The 25237-nt window shown below is 46.7% G+C and overlaps 1 protein-coding gene across 1 annotated transcript in view; it reads left to right on the top strand.

Moving 5' to 3' along the window:
• Positions 1 to 25237, top strand: part of farp1 (FERM, RhoGEF (ARHGEF) and pleckstrin domain protein 1 (chondrocyte-derived)) — a 254948-nt gene that overhangs the window by 179870 nt on the left and 49841 nt on the right. Inside the window, exons 15-17 of the mRNA XM_055636674.1 lie at positions 2723 to 2812; positions 11515 to 11648; positions 23962 to 24043. Of these exons, the coding sequence (XP_055492649.1) occupies positions 2723 to 2812; positions 11515 to 11648; positions 23962 to 24043 (306 nt within the window). The remainder of the gene's footprint in view (positions 1 to 2722; positions 2813 to 11514; positions 11649 to 23961; positions 24044 to 25237) is intronic.

Genomic DNA, 25237 nt, shown 5'->3' with positions numbered 1-25237 from the left:
AGCAATGAGATCCTTCTGCAGTTCTACAGGGCCCCAATGAGACCACACCTGGAGTATTATGTGCAGTTTTGGTCCCCTACTTTGAGAAAGGACATTCTTGCTATTGAGGGAGTGCAGCGTAGGTTCACAAGGTTAATTCCTGGTGTTGCGGGACTGTCATGCTGAGAGAACGGAGCGGCTGGGTTTGTATACACTGGAATTTGGAAGGATGAGAAGAGACCTTATTGAAACATATAAGATTATTAAGGGTTTTGACACGCTAGAGGCAGGAAACATGTTCCCGATGTTGGGGGAGTCCAGAACCAGGGTCCACAGTTTAAGAATAAGGGTTAAGGCATTTAGAACAGAGATGAGGAAACACTTTTTCACACAGAGAGTGGTGAGCCTGTGGCATTCTCTCCCTCAGAGGGCGGTGGAGGTTGGTTCTCTGGATACTATCAAGAGAGCGCTTGATAGAGCTCCTAAAGATAGCGGAGTCAGGGGATATGGGGAGAAGGCAGGAACGGGGTACTGATTGTGGATGATCAGCCATGATCGCATTGAATGGCAGTGCTGGCTCGAAGGGCTGAATGGCCTACTCCTGCACCTATTGTCTATAGTCTATTGAGGCTGGAGCAGATGGCTGCACTTAAAAGGGGAGATTGGTGAGACTGGGTTGGGTGGTGCAGCGGTAGAGTTGCTGCCTCACAGCGTCAGACACCTGAGTACAATCCTGACTATGGGTGCAGTCTGTATGGGGTTTGTATGTTCTCTGGGTGCTCTAGTATCCTCCTACGTTCCAAAGACAGGTAGGTTTGTAGGTTAATTGGCTTCTGTAAATTACCCCTCGTGCATAGGATGCAAAACAGAGATAACATAGAATTAGTATACGTGTGATCGAAGGTCGGCATGGACTCGGTGAACCGAAGGGCGTGTTTCCACGCTGCATCTCTAAAACGTTTCCACTGGAACATAAGAGGCTGAGGCATGACCTTACAGAGGTTTACGGAGTTATGGGAGACATCGGCACAGTAGAGAGTCTCAGTATTTCCTAGGATGGAAGAGTATGAAACTAGAGGGCACAGAAACTAGAGAGAGAGGAGAAATTTGATGGGGCAGGTTTTTCCAGTCAGAAAAAAAAAAAAAGCTTTTAGAAGGTATTTTTATAGGTATGTGGATTAGAAAAGACATGGGATACAGGCCTAATACAGTTAAATGGGATTAGCATAAATTTGCATCACAGTCAGCAAGGATGAGTTGGGCCAAAAGGCCTGTGTTGTACAACTAAAATACTCTGGGGGATTCTTAATCTGAGGAAAGACATTCTTTCCCTAATCTGAGGAAAGACATTCTTGCCATAGAGGGAGTACAGAGAAGGTTCACCAGACTGATTCCTGGGATGTCAGGACTTTCATATGAAGAAAGACTGATTAGAATAGTTTCTTTATTGTCATTGTAACATGAACCATGTACAACGAAATTTAAAATGTCAGCCAGTCAGTGCAGCATTCAAACATTTCTAAAAGCTAACGATACATACAAGGTAAAATATTAAAGATAAACAACTAAATAAATATCACGGACAAAGCACGCATACACACCCAACCCTCCATCCTTCTGTCGATTCCACAGTTACCACAGTCCCTTAGTCTGTATCGCCCCTGCGTTCCTTGGCGGCTACATTTAGTGCTTTTATAGCAGTGGGGTAAAAACTGTTTTTTAGTCTATTTGTCCTTGTCCTTGTAGATCTGTACCGTCTGCCTGACGGCAACAGTTCAAACAGGGAGTGTCCGGGGTGGGAAATGTCCTTTATGATATTTCAAATGTCCTTTATGATATTTCATATCATATGATATGATACGATACAAGACTCGGCTTGTACTCGCTAGAATTTAGAAGATTGAGGGGGGATCTTATAGAAACATACAAAATTCTTAAGGGGTTGGACAGGCTAGATGCAGGAAGATTGTTCCCGATGTTGGGGAAGTCCAGAACAAGGGGTCACAGTTTAAGGATAAAGGGGAAATCGTTTAGGACCGAGATGAGAAAAACATTTTTCACACAGAAAGTGGTGAATCTCTGGAATTCTCTGCCACAGAAGGTAGTTGAGGCCAGTTTATTGGCTATATTTAAGAGGGAGTTAGATGTGGCCCTTGTAGCTAAGGGGATCAGGTGGTATGGAGAGAAGGCAGGTACGGGATACTGAGTTGGATGATCAGCCATGATCATATTGAATGGCGGTGCAGGCTCGAAGGGCCAAATGGCCTACTCCTGCACCTATTTTCTATGTTTCTGTTTCTATGACAGCGTTAATGATGGTAACTTCAGCCACAAATTACTGGGTCCCATTCTCTTCGCTGGGTCAGAGTTTGTGTGGGTTTAAGTGTCAGGACAGAAAGTTGATATTCCAAGGCAGTGAGGACAAAGTGCATCTTTATTGGAGGTGTCAGGTGGAGGCGAAAGATTGCACAGCTGTCATTTTGACCCAAAGTTGCGAGCTCTCCAAAGAAGGTCTCCGACATCGATCCATTGATCCACTTGAAACGGGCTTCCATTTGTTTGGCCAAGCTTCAGTTCCAGGGGAGGTGGGTGCCCAACAATTGTGCCGACATTGAGGTGGCAGTTCCCCATCCCCAGTGCTGGGCTGGTTTACATGTGGTCGTGAAACCTTATTTGAAATTGTACGAATAAAACCACGGGACAAAGTCCAAACTAATGGAAGTTTTTGCTCTGTATTTTCCAGCGGTTCCCAGCAGACAAAGCTTATTTTATTGCCAAAGAAGTGTCCACCACGGAACGAACCTACCTAAAGGATCTTGAGGTCATCACAACGGTATGTGTTAACCAGTGTTGGGTATGTCATTGTATATTCAGCTCCTGACATTCACTGTTAACACTGTGTGCTGGGTTCCCTCCAGCTGGGAGTTACGCAGACGTCATTGTGGCTGTGCACATGTATTTTCACACTAAAGGGCCTGTCCCACGAGCATGCGACTGCATGCAGCAAGCGCGACCTAACATGGTCGCTTGAGCCGTCCGGCCTCGCGGGGCCGGTCCCACTTTGATCGCCGGAGCCGTATGGAGTTGTGCAGGGCTGGTCCTGACAATGCGTCGGGCTCCGGAAAACTGACAGTGTTCAAAAATTCCGCGTGGCAATGGCCTGCCGGTCCGCAGCCGCATTAAGGCCGTATGCACCATCTCGACGGGCATACACAGTGTCTTGACGCCGTACGTCACGCGTGAACTTCCTGCGGACTTCGCTCGAACTTCACGTCACTCACTCAACCTCCGCGCGGCTCCCGCTTCTGGTTTGGTCGCGCTCGCCGCGTGCAGTTGCATGCTGGTGGGACCGGCCCTGTACGGGGATCACTCGACCTCAGCGCGGCCTCCGCGCGGCCCCCGCTTCCGGTTTGGTCGCGCTTGCTGCATGCAGTCGCATGCTCGTGGGACAGGCCCTTTACACTTGCCCTTGCTCCTGCCCTTCTGTTTTCCCTTGTGGGTGACTGTCTGTGCAAGTTTGTCTGTTTTCCTTTCTTTGTGTCAATGTGTGCCTTTCTCTATATTTCTCTGGGTTTCTGCATCTCCGTCCCTTTTCTTGTATGTATTTCTTGCCATTGTGTGTACTGCACGTGTATTTGCATGGTGTCTGGTCCCCAGAATTAGTTACGGTGAAGTGGAATAAATGTATAAAGTTAGGGGAGGCCAAGGCTACAGTAAAGTCAACCCCCTGCTTGCCTAACTGTGTTTTCTGCATGTTGGTCAACATCGGTCAAATTCAAGAGGAAAATATACAGTAAATGTCAGGACCATTACCAGCATTCATGTACAGACGGATCTTGGAGTGCAAGTCCATAGCTCCCTGAAAGCAGTAATGCACGTAGATAAGGTCGTAAAGAATGCATTGAACATGCTCGCCTTCATTAAATTGACAAGCCATGATGCAGCTTTATAGGACATTGGTTAGGCTGCAATTCAAGCATTGTGCGCAATTCTGGTCACTGCATTTACCAGAAAGATGTGGAGGCTTTGGAGAGGCTGCAGAAGAGGTCCACCAGGATATAACTTGGATTGGAAAGTATTTGCTATAAGGCGAGCTCGGACAAATTTGAATTATTTTCTCTGAAATGTGAGAGGCTGAGTGGAAACCTGATAGAAATACGTACAATTATGAGAGGCATAGACAGTGTAGATAGTCAGAAACCTTTTCCCATGGTGGAAATGTCAGAGTCTAGAGGGGTATAGCTTTAAGGTCAGATGGGGAAAATTTAATGGAGATTCATGAAGGTATGTTTTTTTACTCAGGATCAAAGGTTTGGTTTAGTCCAGGGGTCGGCAACGCCGCCTGCGTGCCCTGGGACTGGCTGCAGTTCCCAGATCCCTCGCATCCCCGGGACTAGCTGCAATTCCCAGGTCGCCTGCCCCGTGACTGGCTGTAGCGCCCAGGTCGCCTGCCCCGGGGCTAGTAGAGAGAGAGAGAGAGAGCGAGCCCGGGACAGAGCAGCCAGCCCTCTGCCCAGTAGCTACCCACCAACCACCACCTCCATTGGTTGCAGCTGTGCCAAATGACACCGTGGCTGGCTGGCGGGCTGGTCAGCAGAAGGCGCTGAGGTGGCGGCCGGTTTCGCAGTCCGGTCCCGGCGGATGCTCGCAGCCACCCGAGCTACTTCCCTCCCCGGCCCAAATGCAGTGGCTCCACGCACTGACCGCCGCGGCAGCAGTAAGCGAGTGAGTTGCTGGCATGATCCCCGACCCCCTCCTTCTCAACGCTCCTGCCAGCAATGACGGATAGACCTGGCTACCCCTCAGTACAGCAACATCATTCTTGATGTTGCTGTACTGAGGAATAGCCAAGTCTATCTTTCTCGGCTAACAACCTAACCTTCGGCCTCCAAGACGCAGGTAAATATTCCTGCCTTATTTTTGGGTAAAAAATGACGTCTTCATTGCCGGGAAATGTGGTAGGTAGATCCCATCCAAAACTGCAACAAATTGCAGAGAATTGAGGATGCAGCCCAGACCATCACACAAACCAACCTCCTTTCCGCTGACTCAGTTTAAGACCACCAGTATAATCATGGACGAGTCTCACCCTGGCCACTCCCTCTTCTCCCCTCTCCCATCAAGCAAGAGGTGTGAAAATGCACACCTCCACATTCAGGTACAGTTTCTTTCCAGCTGTTATCAGGCAACTGAACCATCCTACCAACAACTTAGAGAGCGGTCCTGAGCTACTATCTACCTGACTGTCGGTCTATCTTTAATTGGACTTTACTGGACTTTATCTTTTACTAAAAATTATTCCCTTTATCACTGTGGACGGCTCGATTGTAATCATGTATAGTCTTTCCGCTGACTGGTTAGCACCTAACAAAAAAAACTTTCACTGTACATCGGTACACGTGACAATAAATTAACTATAAGCTAAAAGGCTTGTCCCACGAGCATGCGACGTGGTCGCTTGAGCCGTACGGCCTCGCGGGGCCGGTCTCACTTAGATCGTCGGAGCCGTATGGAGTTGTGCGGAGCTGGTCCCGACACATGGGGCTCCGAAAAACTGACACTGTTCAAAAATTCCACGCGGCAACGGCTTGCCGGCCCGCAGCCGCCTCTACGCCGTACGCACCACCTCGACGGGCGTACGCAGCGTTTCGACGCCGTACGCAGCGTCTTGACGGCGTACGCCTAGCGTGAACTTCCCGCGGATTTCGCTCGAACTTCATGTCAACTCGTACGGGATCACTCGACCTCCGCGTGGCCCCCGCTTCCGGTTTGGTCGTGCTCGCCGCATGCAGTCGCATGCTCGTGGGACAGACCCTTAAGTGACTGGAACTCATTGTCAAGGGAAATGGTAGAAGCAGATGAGATAGAACACTGAAAAGTCATTATTAGACACGTGAAGAGGCAGGGTAATGAGGGAAACGTGGGAGCAGGTGGAATGAGTTTAGATCAGCATCATAGTTGTTCCTGTTCTGTACTGTCCAATGTTCTATCATTTGTTGCAACCACTGGCCAGCAATTCATTCCATAACAAGAATATCCTTGCTAGTTCGAGAGCTGAGTTCTGCGAAATGTGATTTGAGTGACTGAGTAGATCAACATGCTTTGCACAATCATGGCAGCTAATGTTTGATGCTTTATTGTCACGTGTACTTGGTACAGTGAAAGTCTTCGTTTTGCATACAATGCCCAAGTATGCAAATGGTGGCCATGTATAGGGCGTCAACAAAGTTACAAAAGTATGCAATATAATCCCGATGGTCCCTCGTCCTTATGGGACAGGAGGTAGTGAGAGTGGTTGACTGGTGAAGCTGTAGGGAGCCATAGGATGAAACATACAGAGATTCAGCCCGAGTTGGAACCTTTTCTCCACGATGGATTCACTGGGTCCCTGGGACAAAGAGCCATACAACGCAGAAACAGGCCCTTCAGCCCTTTGAGTCCATGCCAACCATCAAACGCACATTTACATTGAGATCCCATTTTATTCTTCCCACAATACCATCAATTTCCACCAGATCCCACTACTCAGTCCACACACTAGCAGCAGTTTACAGAAGCCAATTAACCCCTCAACCTGCACACTGTCGGGATGCAGGAGGAAGACAGAGCACCCAGAGGAAAGCCGCGCAGTCACAAGGAGATTGTGTGCGTGCACACACACACACACACACGCACGCTCGCACACAGCACTGGCGGTCAAGAGTTGACCTGGATGTCTGGCGTGGTGCATTCACAACACATGCGAGACCTGCACTGCGACTGACAGCATGATCGGAGTGCTGCTGGTTCCAATGTAAGTGCTGTTACAGCAAAGTATAGAAATGCCCCACACCCGACTTGTCCTGGCATTGGACTGGCTGTGACCAGACCTGGTGCAGTAATCCATGGGTCATTATCCAACAAAGAGAACTGACACCAAACCCTCAAAAAACCATTAGGGCAGCTGACCGAAGACTGAGCAAAGAAGCGTCTTAAAGTAGGAGAAAGAAGCAGTGAGGGTTAAGGTGGAAATTTCAGAGCTTACCGTCAGACCAGCAGTGAGGAACAACTAAATATGAGGATAATATGAGGAAATATGTGGATAAATGTGAGGTTATCCACTTTGGTGGCAAAAACAGGAAAGTAGACTATTATCTGAATGGTGGCCGATTAGGAAAAGGGGAGATGCAACGAGAACTGGGTGTCATGGTACACCAGTCATTGAAAGTAGGCATGCAGGTGCAGCAGGCAGTGAAGAAAGTGAATGGTATGTTAGCATTCATAGCAAAAGGATTTGAGTATAAGAGCAGGGAGGTTTTACTGCAGTTGTACAGGGTGAGACCACACCTGCAGTATTGCGTACAGTTTTGGTCTCCTAATCTGAGGAAATACATTCTTGCCATAGAGGGAGTACAGAGAAGGTTCACCAGACTGATTCCTGGGATGGCAGGACTCATATGAAGAAAGACTGGATAGACTCGGCTTGTACTCGCTGGAATTTAGAAGATTGAGGGGGGATGTTATAGAAACACAATTCTTAAGGGGTTGGACAGGCTAGATGCAGGAAGATTGTTCCCGATGTTGGGGAAGTCCAGAACTAGGGGTCACAGTTTAAGGACAAGAGGGAAGTCTTTTAGGACCGAGATGAGAAAATCATTTTTTACACAGAGAGTGTTGAATCTGTGGAATTCTCTGCCACAGAAGGTAGTTGAGGCCAGTTCATTGGCTATATTTAAGAGGGAATTAGATGTGGCCCTTGTGGCTAAAGGGATCAGGGGCTATGGAGAGAAGGCAGGGATGGGATACTGAGTTGGATGATCAGCCATGATCATATCGACTGGCGGTGCAGGCTCGGAAGGCCAAATGCCCTACTCCTGCACCTATTTTCTGTGTTTCTATGTTTCTAAATCTACAGAGATCTGAAGTGTAGTGATGCAGATACCTCAAAGGCTCCTAGCAAGGGAGAGGGTTATAGAGGTAAAGAGATTTGAAAACAAAGATGACAATTTTAAAAACATGGTGTTACTTCACTGGGAATTAGTCTTGGTCACCAGATTCAGATTCAGATTCAGATTCAGATTCAGATTCAATTTTAATTGTCATTGTCAGTGTACAGTACAGAGACAACCAAGTGCATAGGTATTGGTTTAGTCGTCATGTTGTACTCATTGTACAAGTTAGAGAGAAATCTTTAATACTAGAGCAAAATGTTGTTCATTTTTACCCAACACATTTAGTTTGCCTTTTGTTCCTTCTGTTGAACTTGAAGATATGCACGAATTGGTCCGATTCCAAATTAGTACAAGACAGGAAATTAAATAAAGTAGTCAGGTTTGATTTGATTCCTCGTTTCATTGCAGATGTTCTTTGCCGAAACTACACAATACATCTCATCTTGTTACATGGTGACAGGAGCCCACATCACAGCAGCTTTTATGCCCCAATTCAGTGTCTAATTTAGAATCTTTCCATTATCTGTTTAATTTGGTCCAGATATATCGGGATCCTGCAAGATAGAAATAAATAGCAGAGTTTAATTAGTTCCACTCTAGTGCATAAAGTGCAGCTTTCTACATGCATACAGCAAGAGACTGCAGTGCCAATCTTGCACGGTTCCCAACACTGGTTGTGCCAGTGGGCAGCGCTCTCCCCTCTGAGTCAGAGGGTTCAGGGTTCAAGTCTCATTCCGGATACTACGCTTTCGGTTGTCGTGAGAGGGGTCTTATAGAAATGCTCCGTTGGTTTTCTTTTTCAATAAATGCATAGATTTCGTATTTTGCAAATTTCCAAATAATAACGGAGCAGGGATAAACTTCTTTCACCCATGGGAAGTCTCTTCACTTCGTTACATCAGGGCAGAGATTGTCCCTGACCCTGTGTGAAGGCAGGAACAGAGCGACAGGGGAGATTCCAGTGAGGAGCATTGATGGGAAGTTGCTGGCTCCTGTATCCATGGTAACATTTGTGGTGTGGAGAGAAATGTTTTAAACTAAACAATGAATCATGAGCGGCCTTGGTTACACAAAGGACTTCGAGCTTTTTGCACTAATATTGGGGTTTTTAATTTATAGTATTTTTTGTGTTCATTATGTTATCTATGAATACTATGTTTGCAGGTGTAACAATGTCATTGTTCCATTGTCAGTACATATGACAATTAAACGCTTATTGACTCTTGAAATGTTTTGAACACGAAAGGTAGAAAATATTCAAATAGCTTGCAATGTGAGAACTATACAACCTGGATTTGATTCTGACTCCGGGTGCTGTCTGTACAGAGTTTGTACATTCTCCCTGAGACCACATGGGTTTTCTCCGGGTACTCCAGTTTCCTCCCACACTCCAAAGACGTACGGTTTTTAGGTTAATTGGCTTCTGTAAATTGTAAATTGTCCCTAGTGTATAAGATGGTGGGAGAACGTACAAATGGTGCTAGTGTATAGGCTTGTCAGCCTGGACTTGTTGGGACGAAGGGCCTGTTTCCATGCTGTAGCTCTGAACTAATCTAAATATGAACTTTTTTTTTTCCTGTCAATATGTCCCAAGATTCCTCTGAGTGTGGAAGTCTAGATATTTCTATATTTAAGCTGAGGTTTTTCAAGAAAATTAAAGGTTTAATGAGTATGATAGAGAAACTCTGGTGGGAACTCAGGCAGCATAGTGACGCAACGGTAGAGTTGCTGCCTTACAGCTCCAGAGACCCGGAGACCTGGGTTTAATCCTGACTGTATGTGCTGTCTGTATGGAGTTTGTACGTTCTCACCGCGACCTGTGTGGGTTTTCTCTGAGATCTCTGTTTTTTTTCCCCCACACTCTAAAGACGTACAGGTTTGTAGGCTAATTGGCTTAGTAAAATGGTGTGTAGGAGAGTGTTAGTGTGCGGGGATCACTGCTCGGCATGGACTCGGTGGGCCGAAGGGCCTGTTTCCGTGTTGTATCTCTAAACTAAACTAAACAGAACAAACTGGTGCTTTAGAATCAGGATATCTGACATCAGGAATCAAGAAATCTGAAGTTTGGATATCATCATACACTGGAAATCTCCCCACCCAAAAACGTATGCAAGGTCTGAATGTCATGACTTGATTTGAATAGCGTTTGATAATTTGAGAGATTGAGGTTAATGGAACCAAAGCAGGGTGATAGAGCCAAGATAGTAATTAGAAGCAGTAATATGAATGAGAAAACATAGAAACATAGGAACATAGAAAATAGGTGCAAGAGTAGGTCATTCGGCCCTTCGAGCCTGCACCGCCATTCAATATGATCATGACTGATCATCCAACTCAGTATCCTGTACCTGCCTTCTCTCCATACCCTCTGATCCCTTTAGCCACAAGGGCCACATCTAACTCCCTCTCAAATATAGCCAATGAACTGGCCTCGACTACCTTCTGTGGCAGAGATTTCCAGAGATTCACCACTCTCTGTGTGAAAAATGTTTTTCTCATCTCGGTCCTAAAAGATTTCCCCATTATCCTTAAACTGTGACCCCTTGTTCTGGACTTCCCCAACATTGGGAACAATCTTCCTGCATCTAGCCTGTCCAACCCCTTAAGAATTTTGTAAGTTTCTATAAGATCCCCCCCTCAATCTTCTAAATTCTAGCCGAGTCTATCCAGTCTTTCTTCATATGAAAGTCCTGACATCCCAGGAATCAGTCTGGTGAACCTTTTCTGTACTCCCTCTATGGCAAGAATGTCTTTCCTCAGATTAGGAGACTAGAACTGTGCCAAAACTGACCAAAACACAAGGCAGTTGGTTAGTGAGTTTTTCGGTGACAATAAAATAGGTAGCATTGTAGATGGTGAAGAAAGTTATTAACAATTTCAGCAGATCTTGATTATCTAGGTCAGTGGGGCGAGGCATGGCAGATGGAGTATAATTTAGATTAGAGTGCAGTTGCATTTTCTCAAGACAAACCAGGGCAGGTTCTTCACAGTGAATGGTAGGGCTCTGGAGAGTAATGTGCACAATGCAGTCACCCAGGAAAGGCATCTGATTCCCCGTTTCACTCCATCTGATACGTGAGCTGAGCTGAATGTTCTGGAAGGAATACTTGCAGCCTTAACTCCAACTCCCACCACTCGAGGTCACGCCTTCCCTCTCCCTCTTTGTTCTCAGGTGAAGTAATGGATTTTAATGCAATGTATTCAACTTCACAAATGAAAGGAAAAAGAGAGAATCAAATTACTTTGGATTTGACTGCAAGTCTGATGTGTGACAGTGAAATTCTCCTCTGTGTATTTTCTACACTCAATGTCAAGTGTCAAGAGCGTTTTATTATCATTTGTCCCGAAATGGAACAATAACATTCTTCGCACCCAAGGTGACCATCACCCTACTTTTGTGTAGTGCGTAGAGCGTTGGTATGCAAACGCCCAGTGTATGCCAGTTACACTCAAAGAGTGTTTTATTGCCATATGTACAATGAACGATGAAACGGAACAATGATATTCTTACTTCCAGCAGTACAACAGATATTTAAACACAGTACTCTGTAAACACCATACTCTACTCCACTGTCTAATATTGACTTCTTTATCTCTCTCCTAGTCTTTCCAGAGCGCTCTGGCCAGAGACGACGCCATGCCTGAACAGTTGAAGAACTTAATGTTCTCGAACTTTGACCCGCTCTACAAGTTTCACACTGGCTTTCTGAGGGAAGTTGAACAAAGGCTTGCTCTGTGGTAAGGTCTAATGCTGGGCTGTGCCCTTTCACACGATCGTTGCTAACTCTCCAAGCCTCAGTCATAAAACACTTCCTATCCCCTCTCCGTTAACCCCGCCTGCTGGAAACCACAGGTTACTCAGAGCATTTGCTTCTTAGATTTGCTACCCGTGTGAAATTCAGACACTCCTCACACTAAAATCAATGAGAACAGAAGCCTGAAATTGAACACTGTGAATGAATGCAAATTGTAGGATTAAACAGTGTGAGTAAATGTGACATAAAGTAATACATGTGCTGGAAATTGAAATAAGAACAAGAAATGCTGCAGTTACTCATCAGGTCGGGCAGCTTCTGTGGAGAGAGAACTAATGTTTCTCGTCGATGATCTTTCTTCAGAAACCACTGTGAAAAGTTCAGATGAAGGGACCTCAGGGGCAATGTGTTCAATCAGAAGGTGGTCCATATCTGCAAGGGATACAATTAGGGTACACAAAAATGCTGGAGATACTCAGCGGGCACAGCAGCATCTATGGAGCGAAGGAAATAGGCAACGTTTCGGGCTGAAACCCTTCTTCAGACTAAATGGGAGAAGAAAGGAAAAAGGAGGAGGAGGAGCCCGAGGGCTGAAGGATGGGAAGAGAGCCCGAGGGCTGGGGAAGGGGAGGAGACAGCAAGGGCTAACAAAATTGGGAGAATTCAATTAGGACTTTCCAAAGGCGTGTGGACAGATATGTGGATAAGAAGGGTTGCAAAGGGGTATGTGCCAAATGCAGGCATACAGGTCTAGTCCAGAATTCTAATTTCATGTTAGGGCCAAAGGCCTGTTTCCATGCTATGTAGACCCATTTCTCCAGAACCCACCATCTCCTTGACCCGCAGGACCTTGAGGGTATTCAGCCCAGACCATTGTCCGAGTGACCAGCGGTCAATGGTGTCTGGACGGGTTTTTCAAATGAGTGCTGGTGAATGTAGCACAGTGCAGCTGGCTGGCTGGCATATTCTGGGGCTTAAAACTGTAAGACATAACTTACAGTAAAACAGTAAGACATAAGTTACAGGAGTCAAAAAGGCAGCCAGCATCAACCGGGACCCACACCACCCTGGCCAAGCTCTCATTTCACTCCTGCCATCAGGAACAAGCCTGAAAACTAACGTCCAAATTCAGGAATAGATGCTTCCCAACAACCAACGGGTATTAAACACAACATCCTCCAACTAAACTCCGAACTGCATAGACATCAGAGCCATTGTTTTTTATTGATTTGTCTTTACATTATTAAGTCAAGCATCAAGAGTACTTAATTGTCATATGTCCTGAAACGGAACAATTTAAATCTTACTTGCAGCACCACAACAGACATTTAAACGGAGTACAAATGCCCCCAAGTCCATATAGTTCTGAGCTTATTTGGAGGTTGTAGTGTTTCATAGCCTGATAGTTGTAGGGATGAAGATGCTCCTGAACCTGGACATTACAGTTTTCAGGCACATGTGCCTTCTTCCAAATGGCAGGAGTGAAATGAGAGAGTGGCCAGGGTGGTGTGGATCTCTGATGATGCTGGCTGCCTTTTTGAGGCAGCAACTACTGTTGATCCTTTCGATGGTGGGAGTGGTCAGTATCCATGATGGACTGGGCAGTGTTCACCACTTTTTACAGTCTTCTTCAATCCTGGGCGTTCAAGTTGCTTAACCAGGCAACTCGGTTGCGAGGTGCAACCAATTAATATATGGTCATAAGGTCATTGAAACATAGAAAATAGGTGCAGGAGTAGGCCATTCGGCCCTTCGAGCCTGCACCGCCATTCAATATGATCCTGGCTGATCATCCAACTCAGTATCCCGTACCTGCCTTCTCTCCATACCCTCTGATCCCTTTAGCCACAAGGGCCACATCTAACTCCCTGTTAAATATAGCCAATGAACTGGCCTCAACTACCTTCTGTGGCAGAGAATTCCAGAGATTCACCACTCTCTGTGTGATAAGTGATAGGAGCAGAATTAGGCCATTCGGCCCATCAAGTCTACTGCCATTCAATTATGGCTGATCTATGTCTCCCTCCTAACTCTCCTAACCCTCTACCATACACATGAAGAAATTCAAGAGCGTATTTGTTGACATACCGAATCTCCTCAAACTTCTAAGGAGACATTGATGGGCTTTCTGTATGATTGCATCGATGTGCTGGTTGTTTTTATGTACTGATTTGTTGTTGTTGTATATCATGGTATTTACTGTGGAGGAAGGAACTGCAGATGGTGGTTTAAACCGAAGGTAGACGCAAAATGCCGGAGTAACTCAGTGGGACAGGCAGTATCTCTGGAGAGAAGGAATGGGTGATGTTTCGGGTCGAGACCCTTCTTCGGACTGAAAAACGGCACCCATTCCTCTTCTCCAGAGATGCTGCCCCTTCACGCTGAGTTACTCCAACATTTTGTGTCAATCTTACAGATAACTGTGTTTATATTTCTGTTGTGCTGCTACAAGTAAAGGGCCTGTCCCACTGTACGAGGCAATTCAAGAGTTCTCCCGAGTGTCCCCCTGATTCAAACTCGGAGAATGTCCGTAGCGGGTCCATAGGAGTTCGTGGATGTCTCAATAGACAATAGACAATAGGTGCAGGAGTAGGCCATTTGGCCCTTCAAGCCAGCACTGCCTTTCAATGTGATCATGGCTGATCATCCCCAATCAGTACCTCGTTCCTGCCTTCTCCCCATATTCCCTGACTCCGCTATTTTTAACAGCCCTAACTAGCTCTCTCTTGAAAGCATCCAAAGAACCTGCCTCCACCGCCCTCTGAGGCAGAGAATTCCACAGACTCACCACTCTCTGTGAGAAAAAGTGTTTCCTCATCTCTGTTCTAAATGGCTTACTCCTTTTTCTTAAACTGTGGCCCCTTGTTCTGGACTCCCCCAACGTCGGGAACATGTTTCCTGCCTCTAGCGTGTCCAAGCCCTTAAAAATCTTATATGTTTCAATGAGATGCCCTCTCATCCTTCTAAACTCCAGAGTGTACAAGCCCAACTGCTCCATTCTTTCAGCATATGACAGTCCCGCCATCCCGGGAATTAACCTTGTAAACCTACGCTGCACTCCCTCAATAGCAAGAATGTCCTTCCTCAAATTAGGGGTCCAAAACTGCACACAATACTCCAGGTGTGGTCTCACTAGGGCTCTGTACAACTGCAGAAGGACCTCTTTGCTCCTATTTTCGATTCCTCTTGTTATAAAGGCCAACATGCCATTTGCTTTCTTCACTGCCTGCTGTACCTGCATGCTTACTTTCATAGACTGATGTACAAGGACCCCCAGATTCCGTTGTACTTCCCTTTTTCCCAACTTGACGCCATTTAGATAGTAATCTGCCTTCCTGTTTTTGCTACCAACGTGGATAACCTCACATTTATCCACATTACACTTCATCTGCCCACTCCCCCAGCCTGTCCAAGTCACCCTGCATTCTCATAGCATCCTCCTCACAGTTCACACTACCGCCCGGCTTTGTGTAATTTGCAAATTTGCTAATGTTACTTTGAATCCCTTCATCCAAATTATTGAGGTATGTTGTAAATAGCTGCGGTCCCACCACCGAGCCTTGCGGTACCCCGACTAGTCACTGGCATGCCATTCTGAAAGGGACCCGTTAATCCCTACTCTTTGTTTTCTGTCTGCCGACCACTTCTCTATCCATGTCAACACTCTACCCCCAACACCATGTGCCCTAATTTTGCCCACTAATCTCCTATGTGGGACCTTATCAAATGCTCAAATGTGGGACCTTATCTCGTAGCAATCGTACCAATAACGGTAGGTACTCGGGAAATCCGGTAAACTCGTGACGTTTTTTCAACACTGTGAAAAATCTCCACGAGTAAATATATACCCGTGATGAAAAAAATGGTTACTTTTTCCTCGTACGAGCCGCTATGAGACATCCACGAACTCCTACGGACCCGCTATGGACATTCTCCGAGTTCGAATCAGGGGAAAGCTCGGGAGAACTCTTGAATTACCTCGTACAGTGGGACAGGCCCTTAAGAATTTCATTTTTCTCTTTTGGGTCATATGGCAATAAAACACTCTTGAGTACTGGTATATATACCAAGGGTCTACACACTACACAAAAGTAGAGTGATGGGCGCCTTGGGTGTCTTCCCAACCTACCCTTCAACACCCTTTTTAAATGACTCTGCGGAAGAACAGCTCGTTCCTGTGAGCAGGAAATCCCTGATCATGAGCCCAGCTCCATCAAACGTCTCGTTGTGAAGAGAGTGTGAAAATATTCCTGGATTTAGTATTGCATTTGGATCCAGTTGGGGATTAGCATTAACTCTCATTCCAGACTTGTCCAGTCAACACATTCCAGATGTTGTACATTGACACAAAATGCTGGGGTAACTCAGCGGGACGGGCAGTACCTCCTGATAGAAAGAATGGCTGATATTTCAAAGTCAAAACCCTCCTTCAGACTGAGTCTGAGGAAGGGTCTCGACCCGAAACATCAGCCCATTCCTTCTATCCAGAAATGCTGCCTGAGTTATTCCAGCAGGAGTGGGCGGCGCGACTCTGGTCAGCAGCGGCCTCTGCAGTCTGTCCGCGTTTTATTATTTTCTGTCTGTGTTTTAATGTAGTTTTTGTTATTTTTTGTTGGGGGGTGTGTGTGTGGGGGGGTGGGGGTTGGGTGGGAGGGCGGGGTAAACTTTTTATATCTCTCCATGCACTGGAGACCCGACCTTTTCTCGTCGGGTTTCCGTTGTCGTTGGGGCCGCAACGAGGAGCGGCCTCCAACAGGAAGAAGCCGGGGACTCTGGTGCTACGACTCACCGTCGCCGTCGCGGGGCTGGCCGAGTCCGGAGCGGGTGGAGCGGTGGAGGAGCGCTGATGCTGCTGCTGCTGCTGCTACTGGAGAGTCGGAGGCTCCAACGGCAGGTCTGTGGACGGCGGCACCAGGAGCCCGCGGCTCCCTGGAGGGAGACCGCTTTTCAGGGCTCCTGCAACGGCGACTTCCCCCGCCCGAGTTGCGGGGTTGAAGAGCTCCTGGAGCGGGGCCTGACATCACTGCCCCGCGCGGCTTGGAATGGCCGCGGGACTCTGCGAGCGCACGCCGGGGGCTTTAACAGCAAGACCCAGTGTGCGACCTCGCACCACCCGGCGTGGCTTTAATGGCCGCGGGACAATCGCCATCGCCAGCCGGGGGCTTTGACTTTGACTCTGACATCGGGGGGGGAGAGTGCAGTGGAGAGATAAGTGTTTTTGGCCTTCCATCACAGCGATGTGATGGATGTTTATGTAAATTATGTTGTGTCTTGGGTCTATGTGTTTGTAATGTATGGCTACAGAAACGGCATTTCGTTTGGACCTCAAGGGGTCCAAATGACAATTAAATGTATCTTGTATCTTGTATCTTGTTTAAACTAGCATCTGCAGTTCCTTCCTACACACCAGATGTCCAGCAGGGAGGTCCCCGCAGCACGGCACTTGGAAGCTTATTAATTTTGTAGTGTATTCTCAATGATCCCCAGTGGTTTGGAAACGATTTGCAAATATTCATCATGCAACTTTAATTGGACAGCTATTTTTAGCCGCTAGGCTGCAGCCCTTAATCATCTTGCATCAACAACAGGAAGGTGTTGGAATGAATTTTACTCCGAGTTGCTTTAAGCATAATCTGCAAACCAAAACATTTTGACATTTGCATAGAATGCAAAATGTTTGTAAATATTCATGCTCCCTTGCATTGAAACAAGGAAACCCCTTTTTAAAGAGAACTTTTTTTTCCTTTGTAATATTTTTTCCTGATATTTCTTATACTCCCAAGCAACCGCTGTGTTAATATAGCCCTTTAACGCAGGAATAGAAAGATGTGTGCCTTGCAGGAATGTGATCAAACATTGGCACAGAGCCATAAACTGCACCAGTGGGACCTTGGATTGGGATTGGATCTGTCTACAGGGTGGCACGTTGGCGTAGCGGTAGAGCTACTGTCTTACAGCGCCGGAGACCCGGGTTCGATCCTGTCTAGTGTGCTTTGTCTGCACGGAGTTTGTACGTTCTCCGCGTGACCTACATGGCTTTTCACCCAGATCTGCAGTTTCCTCCCATATTCCAAAGACGTACAGGTTTGCAGGTTAATTGGCTTGTTGTAAATGTAAATGTGTCCCTAGTGTGTTTAGGGTAGTGTTAATGTGCGGGGATCGCTGGTCGGTGTGGACTGAGTGGGCCGAAGGGCCTGTTTCCGTGCTGTATCTCTGAACTAAACTAAACTAAACAATGACCAAGTACTTGGCCAAAGAGGTAAACTTAAGGAGGGTCTTCATTGAAGGTTGAGGTTGAGGCAGAGAATTTTGGGTGACCAACGGAAGCTGAGGCTGCTAATGGTGGAATAATTAACATTGCAAGAGATCGAAGGGGCAGAATTGGAGGATGTACAAGATCTTTAAGGGCCTGAGCAGTGCACACATGGAGGGAGGGTTGGAAACCTGGAGGGACTCAGTAACAAGGATAATAACTCTCTCTGGAGGTTAGTTAACTAGGAGCCGGCACAACTGAGTGAGAGCAGGTTGGCGAGCCTAGATGAATAGACCACGGGACAAAGGTTAGATGATCCCGAATTTTCAAAGGGCAGGAGGTGTTGGAATTAACACGTACGGAGTTACCAACAACACAGATGCGAGCTTTGGTGGCTGATCAGCTGAGGCAGGGATGGACATGATCACACGATCAGCCATGATCATATTTTACTTCGGAGTCACGTGAGTGACTTCGTGAAGAAGCCCGCTCAGGGCGCAGGTGCGGCATTACGCCAGCAAGTGCAACAGCGGCGGCAGCTGGAGTCAGGCTCTCCAGCTGCACTTTAAAAGCGCACTTTCAGGTAAGTGAAGGGTGCGTTGGGAACGGAGCGAGTAGGAGTTGGTTTTGTTTCAGGAAAACATGTCCCAACGCAAGAGACTCGCGACCAGAGCTGCCCGAGCTTTAACTCCGCCAGAGGAGTCTATTCCAGCGGGGCAGCAGCCAGCGGCACTACCGCTGGAACAGCGGTTTGAGATTCCTCAGACCGAGCCGGGCCCAGTCACGCCAGAGCCTACACGGCGGGCTGGGAAAGCCACCTGTAAAACTAACCGGCCGGTCGATTCCGATTCGTCGGAGGATGACATGTCCACCCCCAAGCTGGGGAGAGACAGCCGCTTAAGCAGCATCATGCAGCTGCTGGAGGGGATGGTCTACCGGGAGCAGCAGCGCTCTCGGTCAGACAGGACAGGCGCCCCCTCCATGGTGCTGAGTCCGGCACCCCCCTTTGCGACCTCGGACCAGGACTGGGAGGTCAGCATCGGTGACCAGGAGCAGGCTGGTCTGAATATGGGGCAGGCGGAAGGTACCGACAAAGAGCAGGGTGTGCAGGAAGAGCTGCTAGGGGTAGTAACACGATTCGTTGCTACCCCACGGGTTGGAGCACCACTGCAACCTAGAATGGCTGCAAGTATAAATCATCTATCAAATAAGCCATTGCAGGAAAAGGTGCTCGCCCAAGTGCTGGACGAGCACATCGCCCCGGATAACTGTGAAGCCCTGAAGGTCAAGAGCCTAAACCCTCAGATATGGGGTAACGTGGGTGGACCTATCCACACTCAGGAGGTCAAACTCCAGCGGGTACTTCGCCTCCTGACGGCGGTGATAACAGCATACGCACGGGGAGTCGAGACCACAGAAATGACAGCTCATCAACAGGATGTCTTGGCGCTCATGTGCACCACGCAATACGAGCTGAACAATCTCAGGAGAGATAACATTAGGCCGGCACTGAATCCTAAATTTGCAGGATTGTGTAAGGCTCCCACTGTAGAGACCGACTCATTTCTTTTTGGAAAAGATTTAAATAAACAACTGAAAGAAATGGAGGAGGCTTCGAAAACCTTTAGCCTCATGAGGGCAACACCGCCAGCACCTATACCGAAGCTTTTTATAACACCAAGGCGGCAGCACACCGCTGCATCCACCAGTCGGCATCATCCATATGCGACTGGTCAAAGCTTGGGGCCGCACTATCCCCAGAAACCTTTTTTAGGTCAGGGCCTGCAGCGGACCCCCTGGAAAATGCGCCTCCCCCCAACATCGCCAGCTCGTCAACAGAAAACATCCAAAAAGAGAAAACCTCAACCCCGCCAATAACCATGGAGGTAGGTGGATCTGGTTCCTACCCGCATATTGTGAATAAGGGTGAATTACTAACAGGGGGAAGGTTACACTTATTTACAAAAGCATGGGGGAGGATCACAGATGATAAATATATACTTAATAGTATTCAAGGTTATAAAATAGAGTTTATTTCGAGTATACCGCCAGTTCAACACATGCCTAAGAGGACATTTGTACTCTCCAACAAACAACAACAGGAGGGACAAGCTGAACTGGTAAGGCTTATAAACAAAGGGGTCATAGGAAAAACTATTCATGAGCCCTTGGAATTTGTTTCCAATATATTTACTAAATGTAAAAAGGATGGTGGATGTCGCATCATCATTGACTTAACATCCTTGAATGTGTTTGTTAAGTATATACATTTCAAAATGGAAACATTTGCGACTGCTAGACAATTGATTTTCAAAGGATACTATATGGCCAGCATCGATCTCAAAGATGCTTACTATCTAGTACCGATACATAAAGATTATAGCAGATATCTTAAATTTATCTGGATGGGGGAGCTTTGGCAGTATAAAGCACTGCCTAATGGGCTTACTTCAGCTCCAAGACTATTCACTAAAATATTGAAGCCAGCCATGGCAATGTTAAGGAAACAAAACCATATAGTCATGGCATATTTGGACGACATCCTCATAGTTGGGAAAACTATGGAATTGGCTGTAGCAGCAGTATCAGCTACAAAACAGCTCCTAGAAACTCTAGGGTTTGTCTTACATCCAGATAAATCCAAGTTAAATCCATCCACAATTATGGACTACTTGGGGTTCACAATTAACTCAGTCCAAATGACGATTACCATGCCAAGGAAAAAAATGATTGCATTAACACAATCATGTGAAAACTTAAAAGTAAAGAGAAAGCCAACTATTCGACAAGTGGCAGCAGTAATTGGCAAAATGGTAGCAGCATTTCCAGCTATCCAATTTGGACCTTTGCACTATCAAAATTTGCAAAGAGCAAAGATAATAGCATTAAAATGGCACAGAGGTCATTATGATCGGATTATGACTATACCCCCTGAAGCAATAGCAGAGCTACAGTGGTGGATTCAATATATTTGGCATGGTTATAGTCCTATAGTTATCACTAATCCTACGTTAGTAATCCAAACCGATGCTAGTGCTCAAGGCTGGGGAGCAACTAACTCCATATCCAGCACAGGTGGTAGATGGACTAACTCAGAATCCTCATTACTATCTACACTGGGCATTAACACTTTGGAAATGTTGGGCGCCTTTTATGGTTTGAAAGCATATGCGTCTGATATGCGTCACTTGCATGTTAGATTAGAAATAGATAATACAACGGTGGTGGCTTATATTAACCATATGGGCGGCATCAAATCTTTATCATGCGACAAATTGGTTAATATGATTTGGCAATGGTGTGTCGAAAGACATATTTGGCTTTCAGCTACCTATCTACCAGGTAAGCTAAACATAGTGGCGGACACCAGGTCACGGAAATTCAATGATAACATCGAATGGATGTTAAATCCTAAAACATTTGCTAAAATTGTAAAGCAATATGGGAAGCCAGATATAGATTTATTTGCATCAAGACTGAATCACCAATTACCAGTCTATGTCGCGTGGGAACCAGATCCGGAGGCAGCAGCGGTAGACGCTTTTACGTTAGATTGGGGAAAGTTTGTGTTTTATGCTTTTCCCCCCTTCTGCCTCATTAGTCGGGTGCTTCGAAAAATCCAGACGGATTCAGCGTCTGGAGTTTTGGTGGTGCCCGACTGGCCTACACAGCCATGGTTCCCAATTCTCCAGGACATGGTGGTGGAAACACCTATGGTATTCCCCAGTCATCCAGGGTTACTGACTCACCCAGTATCAGGCATCAGCCACCCATGCCACAAAGATATGAATCTCCTGGGTTGCAGATTTTAAACCGACCTTACCTGGATCTGGGGCTATCGGAACAAACCATCGCCACCATGTCAGCATCCCTACGGATATCCACGAAGAGGCAGTACCTAACCTGCATCAAAAAATGGGAAACGTACTGCCAGAAAACCGGGATTGCTTATAAAACAGCCACAGTAGCGGATGTTCTGGAATTCCTGGCAGACTTACATCATCGTGAAGATTTGAGCTACAGTGCCATCAACACGGCACGTAGTGCTCTTTCAAATTACCTCAAACCTGCGGGACATCAGGCCATGGGAGCCCATCCGCTGGTGGTAAAACTGATGAGGGGCATATTTAACAGCAAGCCCCCCACCCCGAGATATACAAAAATCTGGGATGTCAGTGTTGTACTAACATACCTTCGGGACAGACCACCAGCCAGATCTCTCAGCTTAGAGCAGTTGACTTTAAAAACACTCATGCTCATGGCGCTAGTATCTGCACAGAGGGTCCAGTCCTTACATAAACTTCGACTGGACAACATGGACACTACATCGGATCAGATCACATTCACTATTCAAGGTCTGATAAAACAGTCCAGGCCAGGAACATCCAACACGCTAGTGGCATTCCGGGCATACCCACTAGAGCCACGATTGTGTGTGGTGACCCACATAAATATTTACATAGACACTACCCATAACATCAGAGGAAGTGAGAGAGCCTTATGGGTCAGCCACAGGAAACCACATGGCAGGGTAACAAGTCAAACCATTTCAAGGTGGTTGAAACAGGTTTTGGAAGCTGCTGGAATTAACATTAATCTGTTTAAATCTCATTCTACCAGGGCAGCATCCCCATCATCGGCGGCCAGAATGGATGTGCCTGTGGACTTAATCCTCAAGAAAGCAGGATGGTCACGGGAAGCCACATTCCGAACATTTTATAATAAACCGTTGGTGGAACCTGATATATTTGCAGTCAGCATTTTAGAAACTGCAAATGTTTAATTTAAAGCCCGGGGGAGCTATTTTTTCTTTTTGTTATTGTTAATAAATACCGTTTTGTTTTCAAAACAGATTCATTGGTTGATTACAATAACACTTCCTTCCTCAAGAGCTTTCGGTAGTGAGTGTATAAACTGTTACACGGTTTGAAATCACAGAGCTTTGAAATCTTCACGAAGTCACTCACGTGACTCCGAAGTAAAATAGTAAGATTAAACGAGAACTTACCAGTTTGAAGTTTGATCTGTATTTTATGAGGAGTTACGATGAGGGATTACGTGCCCTCCGCTCCCACCCTCATTACATGGATCAAACCGATAAATTGATGTCTCTTTGTTCTTTACTATGTTACTTCAAATACGTGTCTGTCTGTGATTCCACACCGCTGCTTGGAAGCATGCCGCACCTGCGCCCTGAGCGGGCTTCTTCACGTAATCCCTCATCGTAACTCCTCATAAAATACAGATCAAACTTCAAACTGGTAAGTTCTCGTTTAATCTTACTATTAAATGGCATTGCTGGCTCGACGGGCCGAATGGCCTACTCCTGCACCTAGTTTCTATGTTTCTATGGAAGTGGAACAGATGATGTCAGTGAAGTTGTGGAGAAAAGATCAGAAATATAGCTCGGACTCAAAAATACCCGGCAGAGGTCGTGAAAGTGGGACAGGCCCTTTAGGCTCCCATGACACCTTCAGTCAGTGGGATGCTGGATGCAAGGTTTGATAGGCTGGCCGCTGAATTATTGTCACAGAGAAGCAAACAAGCAGGGGCACTGGGAACAGGATCGGAAATTGCTGCAAACACTCAGCAGTTTGGGCAGCATCTGTGGAGAGAAAGAGAGAGAGGGAATGAAGGAGGGAGGGAGGGAGGCAGGCAGAGAGAGAGAGAGAGAGAGAGAGAGAGAAGGGGGGAAGGTGGGAGAGGCAGACAGAGAGAGTGAGAGAGAGAAATAGAAAGAGAGACTGACAGAGGGAGAGTTGGTGTTTAAGGTCAATGAGCTCGCAACAGATGGGTCCCAACCTATCCATGTTCTCTGGGGATGTTGCCTGGCCCACTGAGTTACTCCAGCAATTTGTGTCTTTTTTTGTGTGAAGCAGCATCTGCAGTTCCTTGTTTCCACAGCTCTCAACAAAGCTGGAAGAAGATGGAGATAAAATATATTTCATTGAAGTGCCAAGATGGGTAGTGGCAAGGAAGGCTGAGTCTTTCCTTTTACTTTGTAACTTACGTCATGTTCTTTTATTCCTCCATGCATTGACAGGGAAGGAAGGTCCAATGCCCATGTTAAAGGAGATTACCAAAGAATTGGAGATGTGATGTTGAAGAACCTGCATTCTATGAAGGTATGTGTCTGCATGATCCCCAGGCGCTGTGCCATGTTTGGTTCTACATTGATTCCAAAATCATCTCTGACTCAGTAAGTCCCTCTTTGGCTTCTGAGGCAGAGGTAGTGGGTTCGCGTGCTGCCGCAGGATGTGGCAACGATGCAGTTCTGTCCCCAGATGCTGTCTGTGAGGAGTTGGCACGTTTCCCCTTTGACCATGTGAATTTCCCCAGGTGTTTCAGTTTCCTTAAACGTCCCAAAATTGTGTGGGTTAGTGATTTAATTACTGCTAGTGTCGGACCTGGGGGGAGTTGAGGAGAATGGGGAGAATAAAATGTACACTGGGATTCTATATGAACCGTGCTGATTCGATGGGCTGAAGGGCAGGTCTCTGTACAGTTCAATGTTTAAAGCTTTGGCTGTCACCTCAAGGGAATGCAACCCCAGGGCAGCACAGGTGTACAGCGGTGAGAGTTGCTGCCTTACAGCACCAGAGACCCAGGTTTGATCCTGACCCCATGTTCTGTCTGTACGTAGCGTGTACGTTTTTCCTGTAGACCACGTGGGGGTTTCCCCCTGGGTAGTCCGGCTTCCTCCCACACTCAATACACAATAGACAATAGGTGCAGGAGTAGGCCATTAGGCCCATCGAGCCAGCACCGCCATTCAATGTGATCATGGCTGATCATCCCCAATCAGTACTCCGTTCCTGCCTTCTCCCCATATCCCCTGACTCCGCTATTTTTAAGAGCCCTATCTAGCTCTCTCCTGAAAGCATCCAGAGAACCTGCCTCCACCGCCCTCTGAGGCAGAGAATTCCACAGACTTACCACTGTGAGAAAAAGTGTTTCCTCGTCTCCGTTCTAAATTGCTTACTCCTTATTCTTAAAATGTGGCCCCTGGTTCTGGACTCCCCCAACATTGGGAACATGTTTCCTGCCTCTAGCGTGTCCCAGCCCTTAACAATCTTATATGTTTCAATGAGATACCCTCTCATCCTTCTAAAGTCCACAGAGTGTACAAGCCCAGCTGCTCCATTCTCTCAGCATATGACAGTCCCGCCATCCCGGGAATTAACCTTGTAAACCTACGCTGCGCTCCCTCAATAGCAAGAATGTCCTTCCTTAAATCAGGGAACCAAAACTGCACACAATACTCCAGGTGCGGTCTTACTAGGGCTCTGTACAACTGCAGAAGGACCTTGTTGCTCCTA

This window comes from Leucoraja erinacea, chromosome 6 (assembly GCF_028641065.1).
Source record: "Leucoraja erinacea ecotype New England chromosome 6, Leri_hhj_1, whole genome shotgun sequence".
In the NCBI taxonomy this organism is placed as follows: domain Eukaryota; kingdom Metazoa; phylum Chordata; class Chondrichthyes; order Rajiformes; family Rajidae; genus Leucoraja; species Leucoraja erinaceus.
Note: the sequence above shows the minus strand (reverse complement) of the source record. Positions and strands in the feature narration are given on the sequence as shown.